The following is a 19848-nucleotide window of genomic DNA, read 5'->3' as shown; positions in this document are numbered from 1 at the left end:
ATATGAGGTTTGCAGGGGATTCTGAGTAAGAAAACGTTGGGGGATCCACACAAACCACACCTCCCTGGACTCCCCCAGGTGTTAAGTTTTCAGAAATGTCTGGGTTTGGTAGGTGTACCTAAATGGCTGGAGAGCCTGGGATGAAAAACGCAGCTGGCCCTTATCTATAATGAAACAACCTGCATTTGCATAGGGGTGCCTGCGTTTTGGGTCCAGAGGCATTTGGGTGGGTGGGCCAAGCATCTGTGACAGAGGTGGGCCAAAAACATTTAGATTACCCTTTTAAACCCACTTTGGATCCCCCTAAGTTTTTCATTTTATACGTTTCTAGGCTGACTCTGCTTTGGGCACCCACACAAGTGAGGTATCATTTTTAACGGGTGACCGAGGGGAACGCTTGGTGGCGGCGCAGGGATCCTACTATTTTCCCATACGGAAATGTGAAGAAAAAGTACCTTTTCAACTAAATTTCAGGTTTGCAGTTGATTCTGGGTAAGAAAACCCTGGGAGAGCAACGCAAGCCACACTCCCAGCCAAGTGTCAGTCCACGCACACCGCCAGCCAAGTGCAAGTCCACACACAACGCCAGAAAAATGACAGTACACACACAGCCAGCCAAACGCCAGTACATGCAGACCGTCAGCCGAACTCCAGTTCACAAGAAGCTTTTCCTGGTATCTAGTAGTTTTTTTGCCCCCCTTGGGGGCAGATGAGCCTAAAATAGCACAAAAGCGGGCAAAATGTGCACCCAAAAAAAAAAAAAAAAAGAAAGACTGCTAAATTTTGAGAGGGGTGGGGGCATCACAATGGGCATTTGGGGCAGCTCCCACCCGTACATGTATTTAAAAAATGAATCCCTGGCTCCTAGTGGGCTGTCTTGACCTGGGGCCGCTTCCCCCTTCCTGGTGCCTACTGGGTGGATCCCTGCATGGGGAACAACCTCCTGCGGTGATCCCCAAGCGGTGATCCACTGGGGAGGGGTACCATAGAAGAGGGGAGAGTCTTCTCTTTACAATGATATTGCTCCTGTCTGCCTAGGTGATCGGGGGAGTGAGATACCCCTGAGCACAGAGGCAGGGAAAGCGAAATGAGCCAATTGGTTCCTTTAACTTTCGTTTTCAGTGAAATGACGTCAGCGCAAGGGGCAAGCGGCTTGTTATTTCACTGAAAACCAAACACAGTCTAGGGAGGTGGGGAACATATTCCCCACCTCCCAAGGCCGTTATTGCAGAAAGGAAATGGACTTTCTCAAGGCTGATCAAAATGATGCATGAAGAAATATTAAAACAAACTTTATCTATAAATAAAGAAAACTAAAACAAAAAGTACTGCCATGTTTTGTTAAAAAGCCAACACACAACCCAAATTAGTGTGTCCAGGTCAGCAGACTAATTAGGTCTAGTTCAGTATTCATAAAAACCATGCATTACCTCTAAATTTTGATTTATTCCAAATGAGTGAAGCATAGAATAAGATACAGTTCAATCACCAATCCCAACCATATATTTGGAGATTTTAAAATAGGCAAAGATAACCATGAAAGTCTTTAAAAAATATCCAGTGTGCAAGAAAAAATACATGCTATTAAACTCATGCAAGATGCAAAGATGGTATATAGAGTGGATTCACAAGAACACCCAGAGATAGGGAATGAAAAAATAAATAGTGCTTGTCACACCCTTAATGTGGGAGGCACAGACAAATGTGTTTGTCATAAATGTTCAATTACCTATGTCAAGGTAGAATGTCTCCAGCCAACAAATAACCTGCTGACCAGTTCACAAACAGAGGTTCCAACTGAACCTTTATCAACTACAAACTATTGAGTACCAGACTAGCAAAATATCATTCCTTTGCAGACTGAAAACGCAACATGTGTCTCACTTAATATTGATTTATAGATCTAGCTTAAGTTGCTCACTGTGGTAGTCACTGGTCTGCTGCGTAGCCTTCTTTCACGTGTGGAGTACGTGTGATGAAGTCAGGATTTAATATATGAAGTGTAATCCTTTTGTGATATTGAATTTAAGTAAAAAGGCAAACATAACTTATCTGAATGTTTGAAGTTGATTTGTGAGTTATTATTTTTATATTATCCAAGCAATTTAGATATTGTATGCATCAATGGACACACAAATAAATTCATTACATGGCAGTAGGTATTCACAGATGAGGAGTGCTCTGCTATTTTGTATTTCCTATTAGGTTCACCTCAAATCAAAACTCTCACGCAAAGAATGCATTGCCAAGAAGACCAATGGAGCCTAGTTCCAACTGTCTCTTCTGAAAAAAGTGAAACCTTTTCCCCCCACAGAAGAAGACCTTAGAATGACAGTTCAAGTTCTCGTCCTCTCCCACCTAGATGAAGGCAATGACCTGTTCAATGGCACCCGAGACACTATCCTCATGCAGCAGCACAGTTCATCCATTGGCTGGCAAATCTGATCAATCACCTTTGCATTAAATGATCTACACTGGCTCCTCCTGCAAGCCCAGGTCAAACTAAAAATCAACTTCATCACTTACAATGCCCTCTACACCAAAACACATGTTTTCCTGGCTCACAAACTAACAATATCTGGAGGGCAACAACAGAAGAGGAGCTCAGATACTGCCACATTGGAATACAACTCCACAATTTGAAACAACGTCCTTTCTAACATCATACCAGTACCAATCCTCCTATAATTCAGGAAGAAACTGAAAACTCACTTCTTTAAGGAACCCTACTTCAATTAGGCTGACATTTCACCCCTTCATTAGCTCTACCTCCCCTATGTTCCATCCACTTCCATGTAGCCCCAATGCGATTGCTCACTATACAATGCTCTGCTAATAGCCAGATAGGTTTGCACTTTAGAAATAACAAAACCTACATAGATACATGTCATCAAATTTCAGATTCTATTAGCTCTTAGTGAGCTTCTGTTAGATGAGCTGACCACAGTGCTGTAAAAGCAGTTGTGGGAGATGAAGAGGTGGTACAATATTAAGCGCCAACCTTTTTGCCCAATCTAGAGAAGATTCTCCTGCATGATGCTCTGGGACCAAAAAACCTAAAGGTATCACCATTGAAACATCCAGAGAGAAGTATACGGTACAGAATGGAGTACACTTCAAATTCTGGAGAAGATTTCCTCTCATCACCTCCAGCTGCAGTTCTCACCTATGGTCCTTCAGATTAGAGGAAACAGAGCATCACATTGAGACATCAATTGAGTCTCACATTGAGACATCCTGCCAGATGGGCCATTACTGGAAGAAATTCCCCAAAATTGCAGCCACTGAAACAGTGCCTCTCAAGATAAAGATCCTGAGCCCATACTTTCCTTTCTGCAGCTCTAAAGCATTTATGTGCGGCGGTTGCTCCAACGCAGTGCAGAGGCCCAGCGCGGTTATTTCGCCAGTTGGGCACTCAGGTCAAGTGAGAATACATCAGTGACCTTGGTAGCCTACATTATGTTATTGCTGAACAGATGACCCACCTTGAGAATGGAGAGCACAGCGCCAAGAGAGTCCCTAGGTGTTGAAGTCACTACCATCCCAGACACCACTGTGGGATCGTCATCCACCACTAGCAGAACCAGGAGACTTTAGGGTCAGAGTCATCTGAGTAATCAAGCACAAAGGATCAGGCCACCTTTGGGAAGCAGCCTTAGGAGACCAGGCTGAACTGGCAGAAGGCCTCAGCCTGCGCAGGTTCCGCAAATGAAGTTAGGAATTCCAGCTGATTAATCTGCAACTTTTAAACAGGCTCAAAGGACAAGTAACAGCCAGGCATCAGGGATCAGCCCTGGTGCTCTGAGCAGTCCAGATAATAAGACTGTTTCGTCAAGGAAGATTATTTCTCCTTCCTATTGTGCTTTTTCAGTTTGGTGGGAGTACTTTTTAGAAGATTGTTCCGTCACAGAAGATTTACCTTTAGGAGAAGCGGTGCACTTTGGCATGTCCCTGCAGCCTTGACCAAAAATATCTTGGCCTTCCGCGCCCTGTCTTTGTGTGCATCAGGAAACACAACTAGCAGACCCGCGCATCATGGTCAAATCCAAGACACCAAATGCAGATATCGTGGAGATCCACCTGCTTGCAGGACTCACAACAGAGCATGAACTGTGAAACTTTTATCTGAGACATTTGATCAAGGCACTGTCTAAACCAAGGAAATATTGTGCAGGTGCATTGGTGCACATGCTGGGAGTCTATTATACACCACTGACAAAGCCTTGCGGATGGAGTTACAACAAAGCCAATTGAGGTATGACCACGTTGCGGAAGAAGAAAAATCTGCTGATTCCTTCCACCTCATCCTCACTTGCAGAAAGATTATATGTTTACATGATACAGACTGATGAAAATAAATCAAAAGTTAGAAAAACCAGTTCAAAGGTTGTTCAACATCATACCAGATGAGCATTCCAGTCTTAGTAAACAACACATTGAGATGTTGATGCAGAATATAACGTCATCATGACAAATTAAATACTTAATACCTTTCCACTCAGTAATTATACATACCTCGGACTGATACTATACATCACATATATGTCACTCATTCAGTGTGTAAACCATGCTATTGATTCTAGACAGTCATCTTAGATATATCTAAGAAACAACATAGACAACATTAAAATAGATTACCCTGTCTAATTTTTCTGCAATTTTCTCTTTATATTGCTGGAACGCTTTAGTCAGGTCCTCAGCATTACGCAGAGCTTCGTTCCTTTGTTGTTCGGCTCTAAAAGACAAAAAAGGTTCACCCATTCATAAAAAAGGAAGGCATTAAAAAGTGGTTCAATGGGGATAAGATGACATTAATCGGTATTAGCAGAAACATTCTTCAATATGGCTACTGCATGACTTCTTGTTCGGACTTCATGAGTTGCTTGAAAACCAGCTTGTCCCTTCAAGTTATTTAAAATGTGAGAAATATGAAGCAGAAGAGATTAGATATCAGTATTATGTACCAATATAAAGTATGTTCTAACAAGTAAAAATTTATGAAAGTCAGAATACAAGTAATATGGCAAAATTATATGCTGTTTTACCATAACTAGAGGTTGGTAAACTGTCCATGAAATCCACTACAAAAACATTAGTGCTCCCTTTACCTTGGAGCTTTACTAAGTTGTATTTTTATAGGCACATTTCACAAACCTAATTGCCTCTGTTATTAAATGTTTCACTTTTAATGAAATATACTTAACTAATCATTTGTGTAGGTTCATCAATTGCTAGGCCTATTTGGTTCTTTATTAAGAAAATAACTGAGGAACACAGAGAAGCAGTAACTGCATGTTTGAATTTATTAGTCTAGAGTCAGTAGAACATATTTGGCTTCAGCCTCAATGTGCCATTCTAGCTGGTTCATTTTCTCTGTATCCATTCTGAAAGTCCACCTCCAACAGGAGAAGGGGATGTCAGTGGTGAATCTGTGGACAGAGGTGGAAGGAAACCTAAACCGTCCACACATGCTGAGGCAGACTTTCATAAAAAAAAAAAATAGGAGGTAGCCCTGGACGGCTTTCAAAATAAAAACATCAAGTGCAGGTATAAGACCCTACAAAATGCTGCATTTGGAAATCGGTAACTGGAGTTTGATGAGCAAGCACATCTTATTTAAAATCTAACTGACATTTGTATACTTTAACAACAGAAGTTAAAGGAGTGGCCATACTGTATTGGAAAACCCCATGTTGTAGCCTTATTTAAAACGGTCTAAAAGTGGGTACTCACAGGAGAAGCACTGGCAATGGCAGTTGGCGTGGCGAATAACTGCAAGTGCTGCTTCAGTTAATGGTGAGTTAGGCATTCAAGATCTCATCACTCATGCACCAATTCCTGCGATAATGCATTAATTCATCCATATACTAACCCATTCCTACATTCACCCACTCACCTGGCCACAATATAAAGTATAGTCACACAAACTTAACACGCATATGCACTATTCATCAAAAGAAAAATGGTACCACAAACATTGTGGCCATATACTTGCAGGTAAGAATAAGTAAAAAAATAGAAACAGCAGCAAGCCCCCATATTTCAACTATAGCATGCATAGCGATGAGTTGCTCTACCAGGCCAAGATGGCTGACATGTTAATTCTAATGTGTTAGTCATTTTGTAGCGGTAAAACAATGATACACAGTAGAAAATTCCTTTTAAGATGGCCGGCTGGTTTAGAATCAGGGGCCACATCGAATGCAGTACACACTGCAGTACACACCCGAGCAGTACAGGAGTGACCTGGTAGCATTTTCTAAAGGGCTGCCGGACACTCCAAAAATAAATGAATAAATATAAAAAAGAAGGACCAAAAAAAGGGAGGACCTTTTAAAAGAAGAAAATGATACAATGAACTGATTGATGCACAAACCCTGGCACTGGCAATATGTTGTCATGGGCGGAAACCTCTTGGGAGTGACACTCCGACAAATGGTTGAAGAGGTCTGGTCCAAAATCTCTCTTTAGGTATATTGCTTTTTTGCCAAGAGCCTGGCAGATACCTAAAGAGGCCACATGCCAGATCTGTACCTTTATACACCTACTTCTACATGCTAAAGCATAACATTCCAAACATATAAAATTACATTTGGCAAAAGAATACGCAACCTCGCCTACAAGGCTTAAATCTCCTACCCCCCCCACCCCACCCAACGCTTGTCAGTGGACATAGGAGGGTTTACAAACATCTAAAGCCTTGACTACTACAGTAACTTGTCAGAATTCACCTAACAAAAGTCCTCTCCACAGATTTGGATACAGTGTGATAACAATCCACCTTTAAAATAGGTTTTTCACTATATATGTCAGACCTACTTCCTTTGTCAAGGCCTTTTCTAATATACAGAACAGATGTAGTGTAACAGATATTTTTTATTCAATCAGATCAGTAATTGTCATCACAAACACTGTCCTACTGTACTGGGAATAAGCTTTTCCACAAGCATACATGCATGAAATTGCATGAAATTCTAAATTACAGTTGGCAACACAATATACAACACCTCTTTTAGTGCAAATCTTCTGCAATGAGGGCTTATCAGAGGGGTTAAACACAAAAACCACTGCCTCCCATGGTAACCAGTGGTATTACATGTAACAAGAAATATGAATAGGCGTTTACATGTCATAGAGAAAAACTCCTAAATCACCTTTGCAAGCCAGTAGATTAAAGGGCCCTTAATGAAGGAGCAAATGAAGTGGAAAAAGCATCAGTATCTGACCTTGTTACCGTTTCACAGTAGAAAGGATTGCTGTCATGAGGGAAGTCACAAAGGTGACCAGCATTGGAACCGCTAATACGGTTAACACCTATGCTCTGTACTTATAAAAGCAATTGAAAATATTTCGTGCAGTGAAAAGTAATGAAGAAGAAAAAAAAAAAAAGATTGGTTTGCGTATGCAATACATTGACGAAATAAAGAATTTAGGGCCACATGTACGTAGTATTTTGTACATCGCAAGCAGCGAATCTGGGCATTTGCGACGTGCAAAATGCACTTTGGTATGTTCAAACCCATTATTGCGATTCGGCTAACTATTTATCGAATCGCAAAAAGGAATTGATTGCGAGTTGCAATTAGGAAGGTGTTTTCCCTTCCTAATTGTGAGTCGCAGTCCCATGTATGATTGTTTACTGACCGCAAATGCGGTCGCAAAACAATCGCAATTAGCACCAGTGTCACCCTGTGCTAACCCATTCACAAATGGGAAGGGGTCTTCATGGGACCCCTTCCCAATGTGAATGGCAGTAAAAACATTTTTCCATGGACCACTGCCTGCTCTGAAAAAATGAAACAAAAACGTTTCATTTTTTGTTTTTGAATGCATCTCGTTTTCCTTTAAGGAAAACAGACTGCATTTCAAAAAACAAAAATTGCTTTATTTAAAAGCAGTCACAGACATGGTGGTCTGCTGACTCTAGCAGGCCACCAGCCCTGTGAGGGCGGCCATTCCCAAGGGGGTCGCAAATTGCGACCTACCTCAAGAATATTCATGAGGTAGGGCATTTGCGACCCCCTTGCAAATCGCAAACAGTGTCATTGACACTGTTCAACATAAGGTTTTGCGTCTAGCAATTTGCAACTCGCAAATCAATTCTTTCGTAGCCCTAAGTGTGTGATGGCAGTGTGTAGCTTTCAGACGTAAAACAGCCTTTCACGCCTTCAACACAATCAGAAGGATACAGCCAAAGAGCAGGTAGCAAGAAGGAAAGAATAAAATACTCTTGCCGGCTCATCCTAGAAGCAACTAACAATGTCTCAAGGCAAAGGCTGAAGGTTTCCGAGTCAAAGAAGCCAAGGGCTAAAGGAGGCTGAACCAAAACCTCTGAGTACTACAAAGTGTTCGGAGTGAACGACGCAAGCATCATTACTCATCACACCTAAAAACTACACACAGATGCACACAGACCCAGATACCAGAAGTGATTGTCATATTGTTAAGGACAAGATCATAAACCAATTTTTATTTTTCCAGCCAAGAATATTTTACAGTGTAGGTGGAAAGGATGACACAGGCAAACAAGATTTCAAATGAATTACAGTACATTTCATCTAGCATTTGAACTTAAAACAAAGAACTAGGGTGAAGGGGCCTGTGGGTGGAAAAATTGCTGACACCTGAATCCATGCAAACCTAAGCCTCCAAAACCATGGACCCCTGACACTGCATTTAGTGACATCTGAGGAACATACAGGTTCTCTGGTGGATACTCTAACCGCAGATTCATCACCCTGTGAATATTCCTCTGGTGTCAGACTGGACCTGGATGTTTTAAAGGAGTACCTGCGCAACAGGTGGTGGGGTCATGCAGCTTCATGCCAATGTCATTCCGCTCCAAAAGTGACGAGCAGAGCCACATAAAGTGCCACCTAGGCATGCAGATGTAAAGCTGAAATGGAGTACCAGTTTTCTGTAAAAAGGACATTCAGATCCACAACACCAATTTATCTGAGGAGACTGTTCTATAGGATTCGTTAACAGAAAGAGGCTGCAGTTCGCTGACACACCTATCCGACATTATGGAGATGAGAAAGGCCTTTTGCAACGTCAGAAACCTTAATGGACAACTGTACAGTGGGTCAAAAGGGTGAACATAAAAAGTGAGTACTAGATGCAAATCCCACTGTGGCATCACAAAGGGTTTTGGAGGAAACGGGTGTTGCAAACCTCTAAAAAATCTCATCAGGTGATTTAAATAAAGAAACCTGATCATGCAACAACCGAAAAGCCGAAAAAGCCGGTAAACAGCCTTTAACAGTGCACAAAACAAGTCTTTGCTGGGCCACAGATTAAACCAACAACAAAATGTCAGGTAATTTGGCAAGCCCCACAAATTTGTCCGAATGACTGGCATACATCGATTTAGTAGAGGGACTTCCTTGCCACCAAGATCACATAAATGACCTCAGGAGGAAGTTCAAATGCAGTGAACTGTCACTGCTGAATCTCCAAGCACGGAGAAGCTGATTGTGCAGGCCTCGGTGCAGCAACCTGCCTCCTGCTGCAACAGAAGATCCTCCTGAAGAGTCAGCTTTATCAGAACAGATGCTTATTCTTAGGAGTTCTGGGTACCACACTTACGTCGACCAATCCAGTGCCACTAGTGTTAGACCCGACAACCTTAGGGTGGTTTTCCCCGAATTTTTTGCCTCCCACCCGCTATTTTTTTTTTTACTCGTTTTTGCTCATTTTAAGACTCTGTGCACTTTGCCATTGCTGACAAGTGCTGAGTGCTTGGGCTCTCTCCCCTAAACGTGGTAATATTAGCTCATACCCAATTGGCATATTTTATTTACTTATAAGTCTCTAGTAGAGTGCACAACCTGTGCTCAGGGCCTGTAAATTGAATGCTACTGGTGGGTCTGCAGAACTGGTTGTGTCATCCACCAAAGTAAACCCTTATCCATGTCTCAGGCCTGCCATTGCAGAGCCTGTGGGTGTGCAGTTTCACTTCCACCCCAATGTGGCATTTAAAAACCCCCTGCCAAATCTCAAACTCCCCTTTTATTACATACTCACCCCTAAGGTATGCCCTATGTGACCCAGAGGGCAGGGTGCAGTGTATTCAAAAGGCAGAAAATGTACTTTAAGTTTGACATGTTCTGATAGTGAAAAACTCCCAAAGTCGTTTTTCATTAATGTGAAGACTACTCCTCTCATAGGCCAGCATTGGCAATCCCTTAATGTAGTTTTAAGTGGTAATTCCTGATCAGGATGGAGTAACTCCTCATGATTCACATCTTGGAATGGCAATGAAAGGAAAATTTATAAAGCGCAACTTTCGCCCAACGGTGTCTTGGTGCTTTCTGCCACAGAAGACTACAAAAAAGACCAAACATTGACAAAAAAATAAATAAATAAAAATCAGACTTAAACCACAGTGACTCTCTGATTTAAAAAGACATGTTTTAGTGCCTTTCTAAAAAAAAAAAAAAAAAAAAAAAAAAAAAGGTCTGTGCTCTTTTTTCCAGCTGTGGTAGAAGAGAGTTCCACAGCTTAGCCATGTAATATACGAAGCTTCTGTCAGCCAAGTGGGCTCTTTTGATTTTGGGGATGACTACAGTATAAGCTACAGAGGATCACAAAGTCCTAGATGCAAAATACCCTGTAAAATTCTGCTTAAGATTTTCAGGACCCGAGTCATGCAGAGCTTTAAAAGCAATATAGAAAGTCTTAAAGTCAATGTGTTTGCGGATAGGTAGCCAGTGAAGCTGTACCTAAGGCCTGTGCTGGAAATTGATACTTGAGATCCAAGCAGCATATGAGCAGCTGCATTCTGCAAAACATTCCATTTATTTAGGAGTCTTTGCTGGATGTTGATATATAAAGCATTACAGTAATCCACTTTTGAAAGCACAAGGGCCGTAACTACCAACTTCTGCAAATCTTGTGGAATCAAAGGGAACAACTTTCTAAGAATTTTGAAAATGAAAAAAGATGAGGTCTCATGATAAATCCTCTTTACTGTTAAGTTTGGATTTAGCAACACTATTTTAGAAATGCCACTTTTAGAAAGTGGGCATTTCTCTGCTCTTACTGGTCTGTGTGCCTTACAGCCTGTCTCCAATACATGTCTTGATAAGTGACAGCTACACTTTGTGCATTCTCCCTAGACAGCCACAAACACAGAAATGCTAGGTGTGGCTGAGGACCCATCTACACACATCACATTTTGATGGGTCTTCCTGGGCCGCTAGAGAGGAAGGGGCCCCACTTGCACTTCAAAGGATTAGTGACCTGACCACACACAAAGGACTGATAATGCCCCACAGAAAGTCTGGTAGACAAAACTGAGTTGAAAGGAATACTTGTGCATTTCAAAACCACTCTCTGACAGAAGGACTTCTGGGCTGCTCAAAAGGACTCAACTGGACTGCTTTTCGGGAAGGACTGCTTCCTGCTTGTTGCCCTGCCACCTGCTGTTCCCTGACTCTGCTTGAAGGAACCTCCTATATCTCCAAAGTGATCTCCAAAGGTTTGTTGGCTTGCCCCCTGTTCCCCGAAGTCTCAGGGCCATCAAAGGCATTGAAGTCCACTGTGGAATTCTGTCCTACGAGCAGTCCAACATTGTCCTGCATCTCCATCCTCCTGAGCTGGCCCGCTAGCTTGTACAGTTCAACACTGAGCGATTTGCTGGGATTGAGCACCAACAACTCCGCTCTGACCCAGACCGACTGAGAGACAGGGGTTACTAACAAAGCTTCAATAACATTACTGGCAATGGACTTTGAGTTACCTAGACATGAGCCAACATGGATGGAAAAGTTTATTGTGAATGTTTTCCTTGTTTGTCTGCTGTATTGTTTCATTATTCTCTAATTTTGATGTATTAGTTTGTTCATGATTGTTTTCGCAGTTCTTCAGACTATACTGTTTTGGAAAATACAAGAGGCGAAGTGATCCTTAATTTCTATGTTGAGATGTTTAATTTGATATGGTTTATAACTGTATTAATTATAAAAACAATAAAAACTTACTTAAAAAAACAAAACACACTAGGCATCTCATAACTGGCATAAGCACTTAGCCGTGAACATATACACAAACAATAGCTATGTTTTGCCTTCCTATGCACCATGTGTCTACACAGAATCCACTAAATTAGTTGTTGTTGGTGGTAAAATATGTAAAAGACTAGTATAAGAACAGTTAACATAGAAGTAATAATATTTATTTTAGCACACACCCTAGTGTAGGCACTTTAACACAGAGGGGTGTCTGCTCAGCTCATTGGTAAATTATTCAGTATCGGTGGTCAATATCTGCATGTGTCACTTTACCATACATATTTAAGACTGTTGCTCAGCAGCCTTGACTTAAGATCTGCTGTACACTTCCCCCTCTTAAGCTATCATTCTCCGTCAAGATAACGGAAGACTGCACTCCCAATGCTAGAAAGATCCTGCACACCTCTTACACTTTTGTCTCCGTTCAAGTGATTCTGGGCTGAGTTGAGGAAGAAAAAAAAGATCATTTTGCCCTGGAAAAATAACTTGATTGCACCTACCTTTCAAACTTCCTCCTACATGTCTTCCCAGAGTACAGACACTACACTACTCCATTCCCCCCCTTTAGCCCACAGTCAGTTCATAGGATCTTTCATCTATAGCCAGGTTCACTTCATGAAGCATAAATGCTTTATGAGGTTCTTGGATTCATACCTTGTTGGCCACCTCAGAATCTGTAAGATATAGTAACGCCTTGCATTTTCTAGCCACTCAACCTTTACAGATAGGCGTGCAACCACAAGCAGTATACACACTTCTTGAACTAGTCTGCTGTGCTTTCATCCAACCGCCTCGTGGTGGTCCGCACCTATGCAATAGTTCTTTCTAGGCAGTCTAACCTCTTCTCAACTTCTGTCATTTCTACCTCTATTTCTCTTTGTTTTGACCTCATAGCAGGTTTTCATAAACCCACTATATTATCTGCAGGGCAGGTTTGGTGTGTAGCTAAAGATGAGGTGGTTGGGTGAGGGGAGTGGAGGGGGGGAGCGGTGGGGGGTAAGAACAATATGTGAATATAGCCCTAAGACCTGGGCCCAGGAGGTGATCATTTCCCACTGGCAATTAATTGAGAAGGTCATTCCTCCATTTGTGTCTGTCTGCACAGTCTCCTGCAGTCAGTCCTGGCCTATTCCCTTTCATTCGTGCATGCACTAGGACAGCTGGACCAGCGGGTTTAAAACAGCCAGCCTGACTTCCAACACACAGAAAATAGAAGCTCTTAAAGCAGGAGACTGGAAACCTTCTCTTTCCTCCCCCTGCAAGTGGGGGTAGTGAGGGACTGGATCTACCTGCTGTGGGATGATTGGAGATTTCTTGGGACCCTGTGCATATCATGCCCTTGGGGTCCTACTGACTGTATGCAAACTCACACATGGCGCAGAATCAGTGAAGCTCATTACAGAATCACCCTGGAGGGTTTCAAGAGGCTAAAAAAAAGCAAAAAGAAGACATGAGCAAGAGTGATGCAGCAACATGGGGCAAACTGGGCCTGGTACCAGCTCAATGGGGTCGGACTGCGGCCTCCATTAAGTTGATTAAAGGAGGGGTGTTGGGAGGAGGTAGGCGGGGCTAGGAGGGTGGCAGGAAATAACAGGCAACAAGCAGGAGTGGCAATGTAAGAACAAGCAAGGAGAAAGCAGTGAAAAAGAGGGCAAAGCAAAGAGAAAGCACGCAAAGAACAGGAGAAAAAGAAAGGAGAAAGCAGTGAAAACGAGGGCAAAGCAAGGAGAAGGCACACAAACAACGGTGGGAAAAGCAAGGGATAAGGCACACAAAGACGGAGGGAAAAGCAAGGAGAAGGCACACAAAAAATGGAGGTTCTAAAATGACCACGTATGCCCTTCAAAACCATACTTAATTTGTTACAGGAAACAGACGATATTTCAAAGTATTACCTTTTCAGGTGCCTGTTCTGTTCCATTAATTCAAGTTTCAGTTTTTTCATTTCTTCTCTATATCGTTGCACAGTGTGTTCTTTTTCAACAAGAAGTTTCTTACTTTGTTCTAGGCGATTGTCTGCAATTCTACAAAACAAAATCTCCATCATTCATAAATGATCAAGTACATAAAGAATACAATGCAATAACCACCAACATAAACACCTGACAACTCATCTGCTTCTTAAATCTAGAAATTATGACAATGCTGGAAAATTAAATTAAACCATAAATATCACAGTGAAGTTATTGACTTTCACCCCAGTCGTTGGTCACTTTACTTGATGCCCTTCAAAGCCTTAAAAAAAGCTCAGTATATTCATCCTAATGTTCAATGCAAGCCAGTCCTTCACGTTGCTTGAAATGCAATCTGTAAACAAGGATAAAGGCTTCCGGTAAAGTTCACCCACAGTAGGAACTTAATGAAAGGAGACCGAGGGGAGAGTGTGAGCACAGGCACATTTGTGAGCATGACTTCACAGCTAGACAAGACAACACACCAAATATATATATATATATATATATATATATACATACACACACACACACACACACACACACACACACACACACACAGAGAGAGAGAGAGAAGTATAACTAGAACTGCTGAATTTCTATGGTTTTGTATAGGTAAAACGCCAACCTGACTATAACGTCCCTGTAACCTTTGTTTTTTTTCAGTGAACTTCTATGGGTTTTGTAATGCACGCGTTCATAATTCTGTCAGGTTGCTGCCAGCCAATCATGGCCTTGTTTTTCCCCAGGATCCAAGAGGGATCTGAGGAGGATCCTCAAATTTGTGGATCAATCAGAAAAAACAAAAATGGAAAGAATTTTGCCCTTGAGGGGGGCCCCTCCATGTGTCTTATGGGGTCAGAATACCTGGTGGCTGCAACTTTTCTGTCAGGTTGCGGCCAGCCAATCGGAGCCTTGCTTTTCCTCTGAATCCGAGGAGGATCCACACATATATATATATATATATACACACACACATACACATACATACACACACATTTGTTTTTCATTTAATAACTAGAAAACTACAGAACGGATTTACATCAAATGAAAAAAGGGCGCTTTCTGATCCAAGAGCTATTCCGTACTGTGGTTCAGGCTCTATTGCTGTTCAAAATCCCTATAGAAAAATGCATAGTGAAAAGGGTTTTGGGACCCTCCCCCCACTTTTTCTCAGTCCTTGCTTGACAGATCACGCCGAAAATTCCCAGTAAGACGCTCAAGTGAGCATCGTGTTTTCTTGGGAAGTTTCGCGAAGATTGATCAAACGACACCAAAGTTATTAGCAAAACAAAAAAAACTTTTTCTATAGAAACTAGGACCTAACTATATCTATATATATATATATATATATATATATCTATATATATATATATATATATATATATATATATATATATATATATTTATTTATTTTTATTACCTAGTGGCGTCTACCACAAGGTAGTTATAGTTAGGACCATGTTTCCAAAGAAAAAGGGTTCTTTGACTTGCCTATATCTTTGACGTTTGATGAATTTTCCAAACAAAGAGTGGATAAAAGGGACTTCTTGTTGCGCACGGAAAGTCTCAGGGTGATCCATCAAGCAGGGGCAGAGAAATGGGAGGGCAAGAAAGTTAGATTTCCCAGATTAATTCCCATAGGACCTTTGAACAATCTTACAGCCAAAATCACTGGACGTAATTACACCAAATTTCGCTTATTTGATGTAAATCCGTTCAGTAGTTTTTGAGATATTAAAGAAAATCCAAATGTATATATCTCTGGCCACAGTGCAGGGAAATGCACGGCTCTGATTGGCTGTCAACACTTCAAACCAGGTAGTGTTGCCAGCCATTTTTGGACTCTGCTTCAGCCAAGTCCCACAAATTTTTTTTTTTTTAAATTAAAAAGGGGGTGTTAGAAATGCGGTTTTTGGTTGGCAGTCAGGTTACCTCCTGTCCAAGCAAAAGCCCTCACTCTAGTCAGGGTAAGTCACACACTATCCAAGATTATCCTGTGCCCACCCTCTGGTAGCTTGGCACGAGCAGTCAGGCTTAACTTAGAAGGCAATGTGTAAAGTATTTGTGCAATAAATCATACAATACCACCATATAGCACCACAAAAATACACCACACAGTGTTTAGAAAAATATATAATATTTATCAGGATAATTGTAGGTCAAAAAGAATAAAGTTGCAATGGAAAATTGTAGAAATATCACAGGGAAGTGATATAGAGTGTCTTAAGTCCTTAGAATGCAATACAGTGTCTTTCAAGCACAAAGTACCTGGTTTCTGGTGGAAAATCTCCTCAGAGGGCCACAGGAGAAGAGATGCGTGGAAAAAGGGGTGTGTGCGTCGATTTCTCCTCAGCACACACAGACTTGCGTCGGTCTTTTCCACGCGGGGAAGTCGGGCGTCGTTTTCCGGCGCGCAGACAGTCTCTTTTTGTGGATCGCGGGGATTACCAGATGTCCCGGGTCTGTGCGTGGATTCTCCTGCTTGTTTTCCGGCTGCGCGTCGTTCTGCGGGGCTGCGCGTCGAAGTTTCGATCTCACGGTAGGCGTCGCGTCGATTTCTCCTTGGAAGTCGGGCGGCGTTGTCCTTGCGAGGCCGTGCGTCGAAAGTTTGGTCTCACGGCAGGCGTCGCGTCGATTTCTCCTTGGAAGTCGGGCGGCGTTGTCCTTGCGAGGCCGTGCGTCAAAGTTTCGCACTCACGGTGGACGTCGCGTCGATTTCTCCTGGAAAGTCGAGCGGCTTTGTCCTTGCGAGATTGTGCGTCGAAGTCTCGATCGCCCCGAGGGCGTCGCGTCGATCAGCGTCTGTGTGCGGCGTTTTTCTCGCCGCGAAACAAGCTGTGCGTCGAAAGTTTCGGCGCACGGAGCGTCCAAGTGAAAGGAAGAAGTCTTTTTGGTCCTGAGACTTCAAGGAACAGGAGGCAAGCTCTATCCAAGCCCTTGGAGAGCACTTTCACAGCCAGACAAGAGTTCAGCAAGGCAGCAGGGCAACAGCAAGACAGCAGTCCTTTGTAGAAAGCAGACAGGTGAGTCCTTTGAGCAGCCAGGCAGTTCTTCTTGGCAGGATGTAGTTTCTGGTTCCGGTTTCTTCTCCAGCAAGTGTCTGATGAGGTAGGGCAGAGGCCCTGTTTTATACCCAAATGTGCCTTTGAAGTGGGGGAGACTTCAAAGAGTGGCTAAGAAGTGCACCAGGTCCCCTTTCAGTTCAATCCTGTCTGCCAGGGTCCCAGTAGGGGGTGTGGCAGTCCTTTGTGTGAGGGCAGGCCCTCCACCCTCCCAGCCCAGGAAGACCCATTCAAAATGCAGATGTATGCAAGTGAGGCTGAGTACCCTGTGTTTGGGGTGTGTCTGAGTGAATGCACAAGGAGCTGTCAACTAAACCTAGCCAGACGTGGATTGTAAGGCACAGAAGGATTTAAGTGCACAGAAATGCTCACTTTCTAAAAGTGGCATTTCTAGAATAGTAATATTAAATCCGACTTCACCAGTCAGTAGGATTTTGTATTACCATTCTGGCCATACTAAATATGACCTCCCTGCTCCTTTCAGATCAGCAGCTGCCACTTCAACAGTGTATGAGGGCAGCCCCAATGTTAGCCTATGAAGGGAGCAGGTCTCCCAGTAGTGCAAAAACGAATTTAGGAGTTTTACACTACCAGGACATATAACTACACAGGTACATGTCCTGTCTTTTACCTACACAGCACCCTGCTCTAGGGGATACCCAGGGCACACATTAAGGGTGACTTATATGCAGAAAAAGGGGAGTTCTAGGCTTGGCAAGTACTTTTAAATGCCAAGTCGAGGTGGCAGTGAAACTGCACACACAGGCCTAGCAATGGTAGGCCTGGGACAAGGAAAAGGGGCTACTTAAGTGGGTGGCACAATCCGTGCTGCGGGTCCACTAGTAGCATTTAATCTATATGCCCTAGGCACCTGGAGTGCACATGACTGGGGACTTATAAGTAGATTAAATAGTTCAATCAGGTATGATCCAAAGTTACCATGTTTACAGAGAGAGAGCATATACACTTTATCACTGGTTAGCAGTGGTAAAGTGCGCAGAGTCTAAAAACCAGCAAAAACAGTATCCAAAAACGAGGAGGGAGGCAGGCAAAAAGTTAGGGGTGACTACCCTAAGGCTGTCAGGTCTAACAGGGGGCAAGAGTAAAGACACCGTTACCCCTTAGCTTTGGTGGTTGTGTCCTAGAGCAACACCCCCTCAACCCGTTTTGAGACCTAAAAAGGATTTATTTTGTTTCCATCACAGTTTACAGCGGATCCGGGGATTTTTTTTTTTTTTCTTTTTTTTTTTAAACCGAGGGCTCCGCTCTTCATTTCTAAAGAGCCCCTGGGTGGGCCAGGTCCACTATAATTATAACTTGTGCCCTAAGGTAACTGTAACTCGCGATACACTGCTAATTACCCCAGATATTCAGCACTCGTAACAACTTCTATAACGTCATTAAAAAATATAAATGAAACATTAGCAATCAAATTATTCAATATAAAAACTATGCATGCCGGGGGCGTGAAAAAAATCTAACTACTGAATTTCTAGGGTTTTACACGAGTAGATTCAGGACCCAAATGTAACATCCCTGTAACCTTTGTTTTTTTTTAGTGAATAAATAAATATATATATATATATATATATATATATGTCAAAGAAACAGCACAGTCATCTTCATACGAACACCAGACTCACACTCCAGGACTGAATTTCACAAGGAAAGTTTATTGTTGCAGTGCGTTTCGATCTCCAGGATCCTTGTCACAGCCAAAATGGAAAACATGCACAACTTCCTTTAAAACTTTTTGTAAAGCACTTGTAAATAAGGAAAACAGACTAACACATGTCTTCCGTGTAGTAACTGAAAAACAGACTCAATCTTCCCGAGCCCTCTGCATTAAAGATAAATAATATGCATATTTTATTAAAAAATCAATAATCAGAAACAAAAGGAAAATTTACAAATATAACTAATCAGAGCTGTTCCAATTATTAACATCAAGAATATCAGCTCATTTGCATTTGACATCTAATTTAATAGAAAAAACATGTGTATGCACTAACATGCTTCTTCCATGTAGTAACTAGAAAACAGAATGAAAATCTCCCTGAGTCATCCACATTAAAGATGAGAAATAGCGCGCTTATTTTATGAAAGTCAATCATAACCAAAAATCGAAAATTTAGCTGATGTTACAATTATTAACATCAAGCAAATCAGCTCATTTACTCTTGACATCCAATATATGCGCAAACCAGTAACAAAATTAATTTAGCAACATCAACTTGTGAGAATGCTTGATGTCATATACAAATGACAGTCATTGTGGTCTAGTGACCAAGGTGGACTTCAGAAATGTTTGTTTTGTATATAAATTAATCCAAAACAAGTTTAACAATGCATACTTTTTCTGCAATTCAGCAAACCAGTGCACAGTTCATGCCATTAAATAACGAGACTCCCTCCGAGTTTCCATGTCAGTAAAACTTAACTTCAAAGTTTTACATAAAAGAAAAGAAAGTCTAGACATGGCTTAACAGCAAATAAGACATTTAACCAACAGGAACAAAAAGCTCCTCATCCGAGTTCAAACCTCCAGGTGTGCAACTGTTCAAACGGATAATGTAGTCAGATTCCATGATCCTGAGTTTATTCGCCCTGTCTCCGCCTCTCTAGTTACACTTATACTTATGTTAAGAAACTATAACTTGTTGCCCAAAGTTACTTTGTGGCACAAGTTATAGTTTCTTCAGATAAATATAATTATAAGTATAACTATAAATGCTGAATTTCTATGGTTTTGTATAGGTAAAACATCAAACTAAATGATAATGTCCCTGTAACCTTTGTTTTTTTTTTCCCGTGATT

The 19848-nt window shown here is 41.9% G+C and overlaps 1 protein-coding gene across 4 annotated transcripts in view; it reads right to left on the bottom strand.

Moving 5' to 3' along the window:
- CCDC18 (coiled-coil domain containing 18) overlaps window positions 1-19848 on the bottom strand; it is a 574107-nt gene that overhangs the window by 443110 nt on the left and 111149 nt on the right. For all 4 annotated transcript variants that reach the window (XM_069232377.1, XM_069232374.1, XM_069232375.1 and 1 more), the window contains exons 6-7: window positions 13910-14038; window positions 4639-4735 (exon numbers count right to left, since the gene is read on the bottom strand). In XM_069232377.1, the coding sequence (XP_069088478.1) occupies window positions 4639-4735; window positions 13910-14038 (226 nt within the window). The remainder of the gene's footprint in view (window positions 1-4638; window positions 4736-13909; window positions 14039-19848) is intronic.

The sequence above is a fragment of the Pleurodeles waltl genome, chromosome 4_2 (genome assembly GCF_031143425.1).
Source record: "Pleurodeles waltl isolate 20211129_DDA chromosome 4_2, aPleWal1.hap1.20221129, whole genome shotgun sequence".
Lineage (NCBI taxonomy): Eukaryota > Metazoa > Chordata > Amphibia > Caudata > Salamandridae > Pleurodeles > Pleurodeles waltl.
Note: the sequence above shows the minus strand (reverse complement) of the source record. Positions and strands in the feature narration are given on the sequence as shown.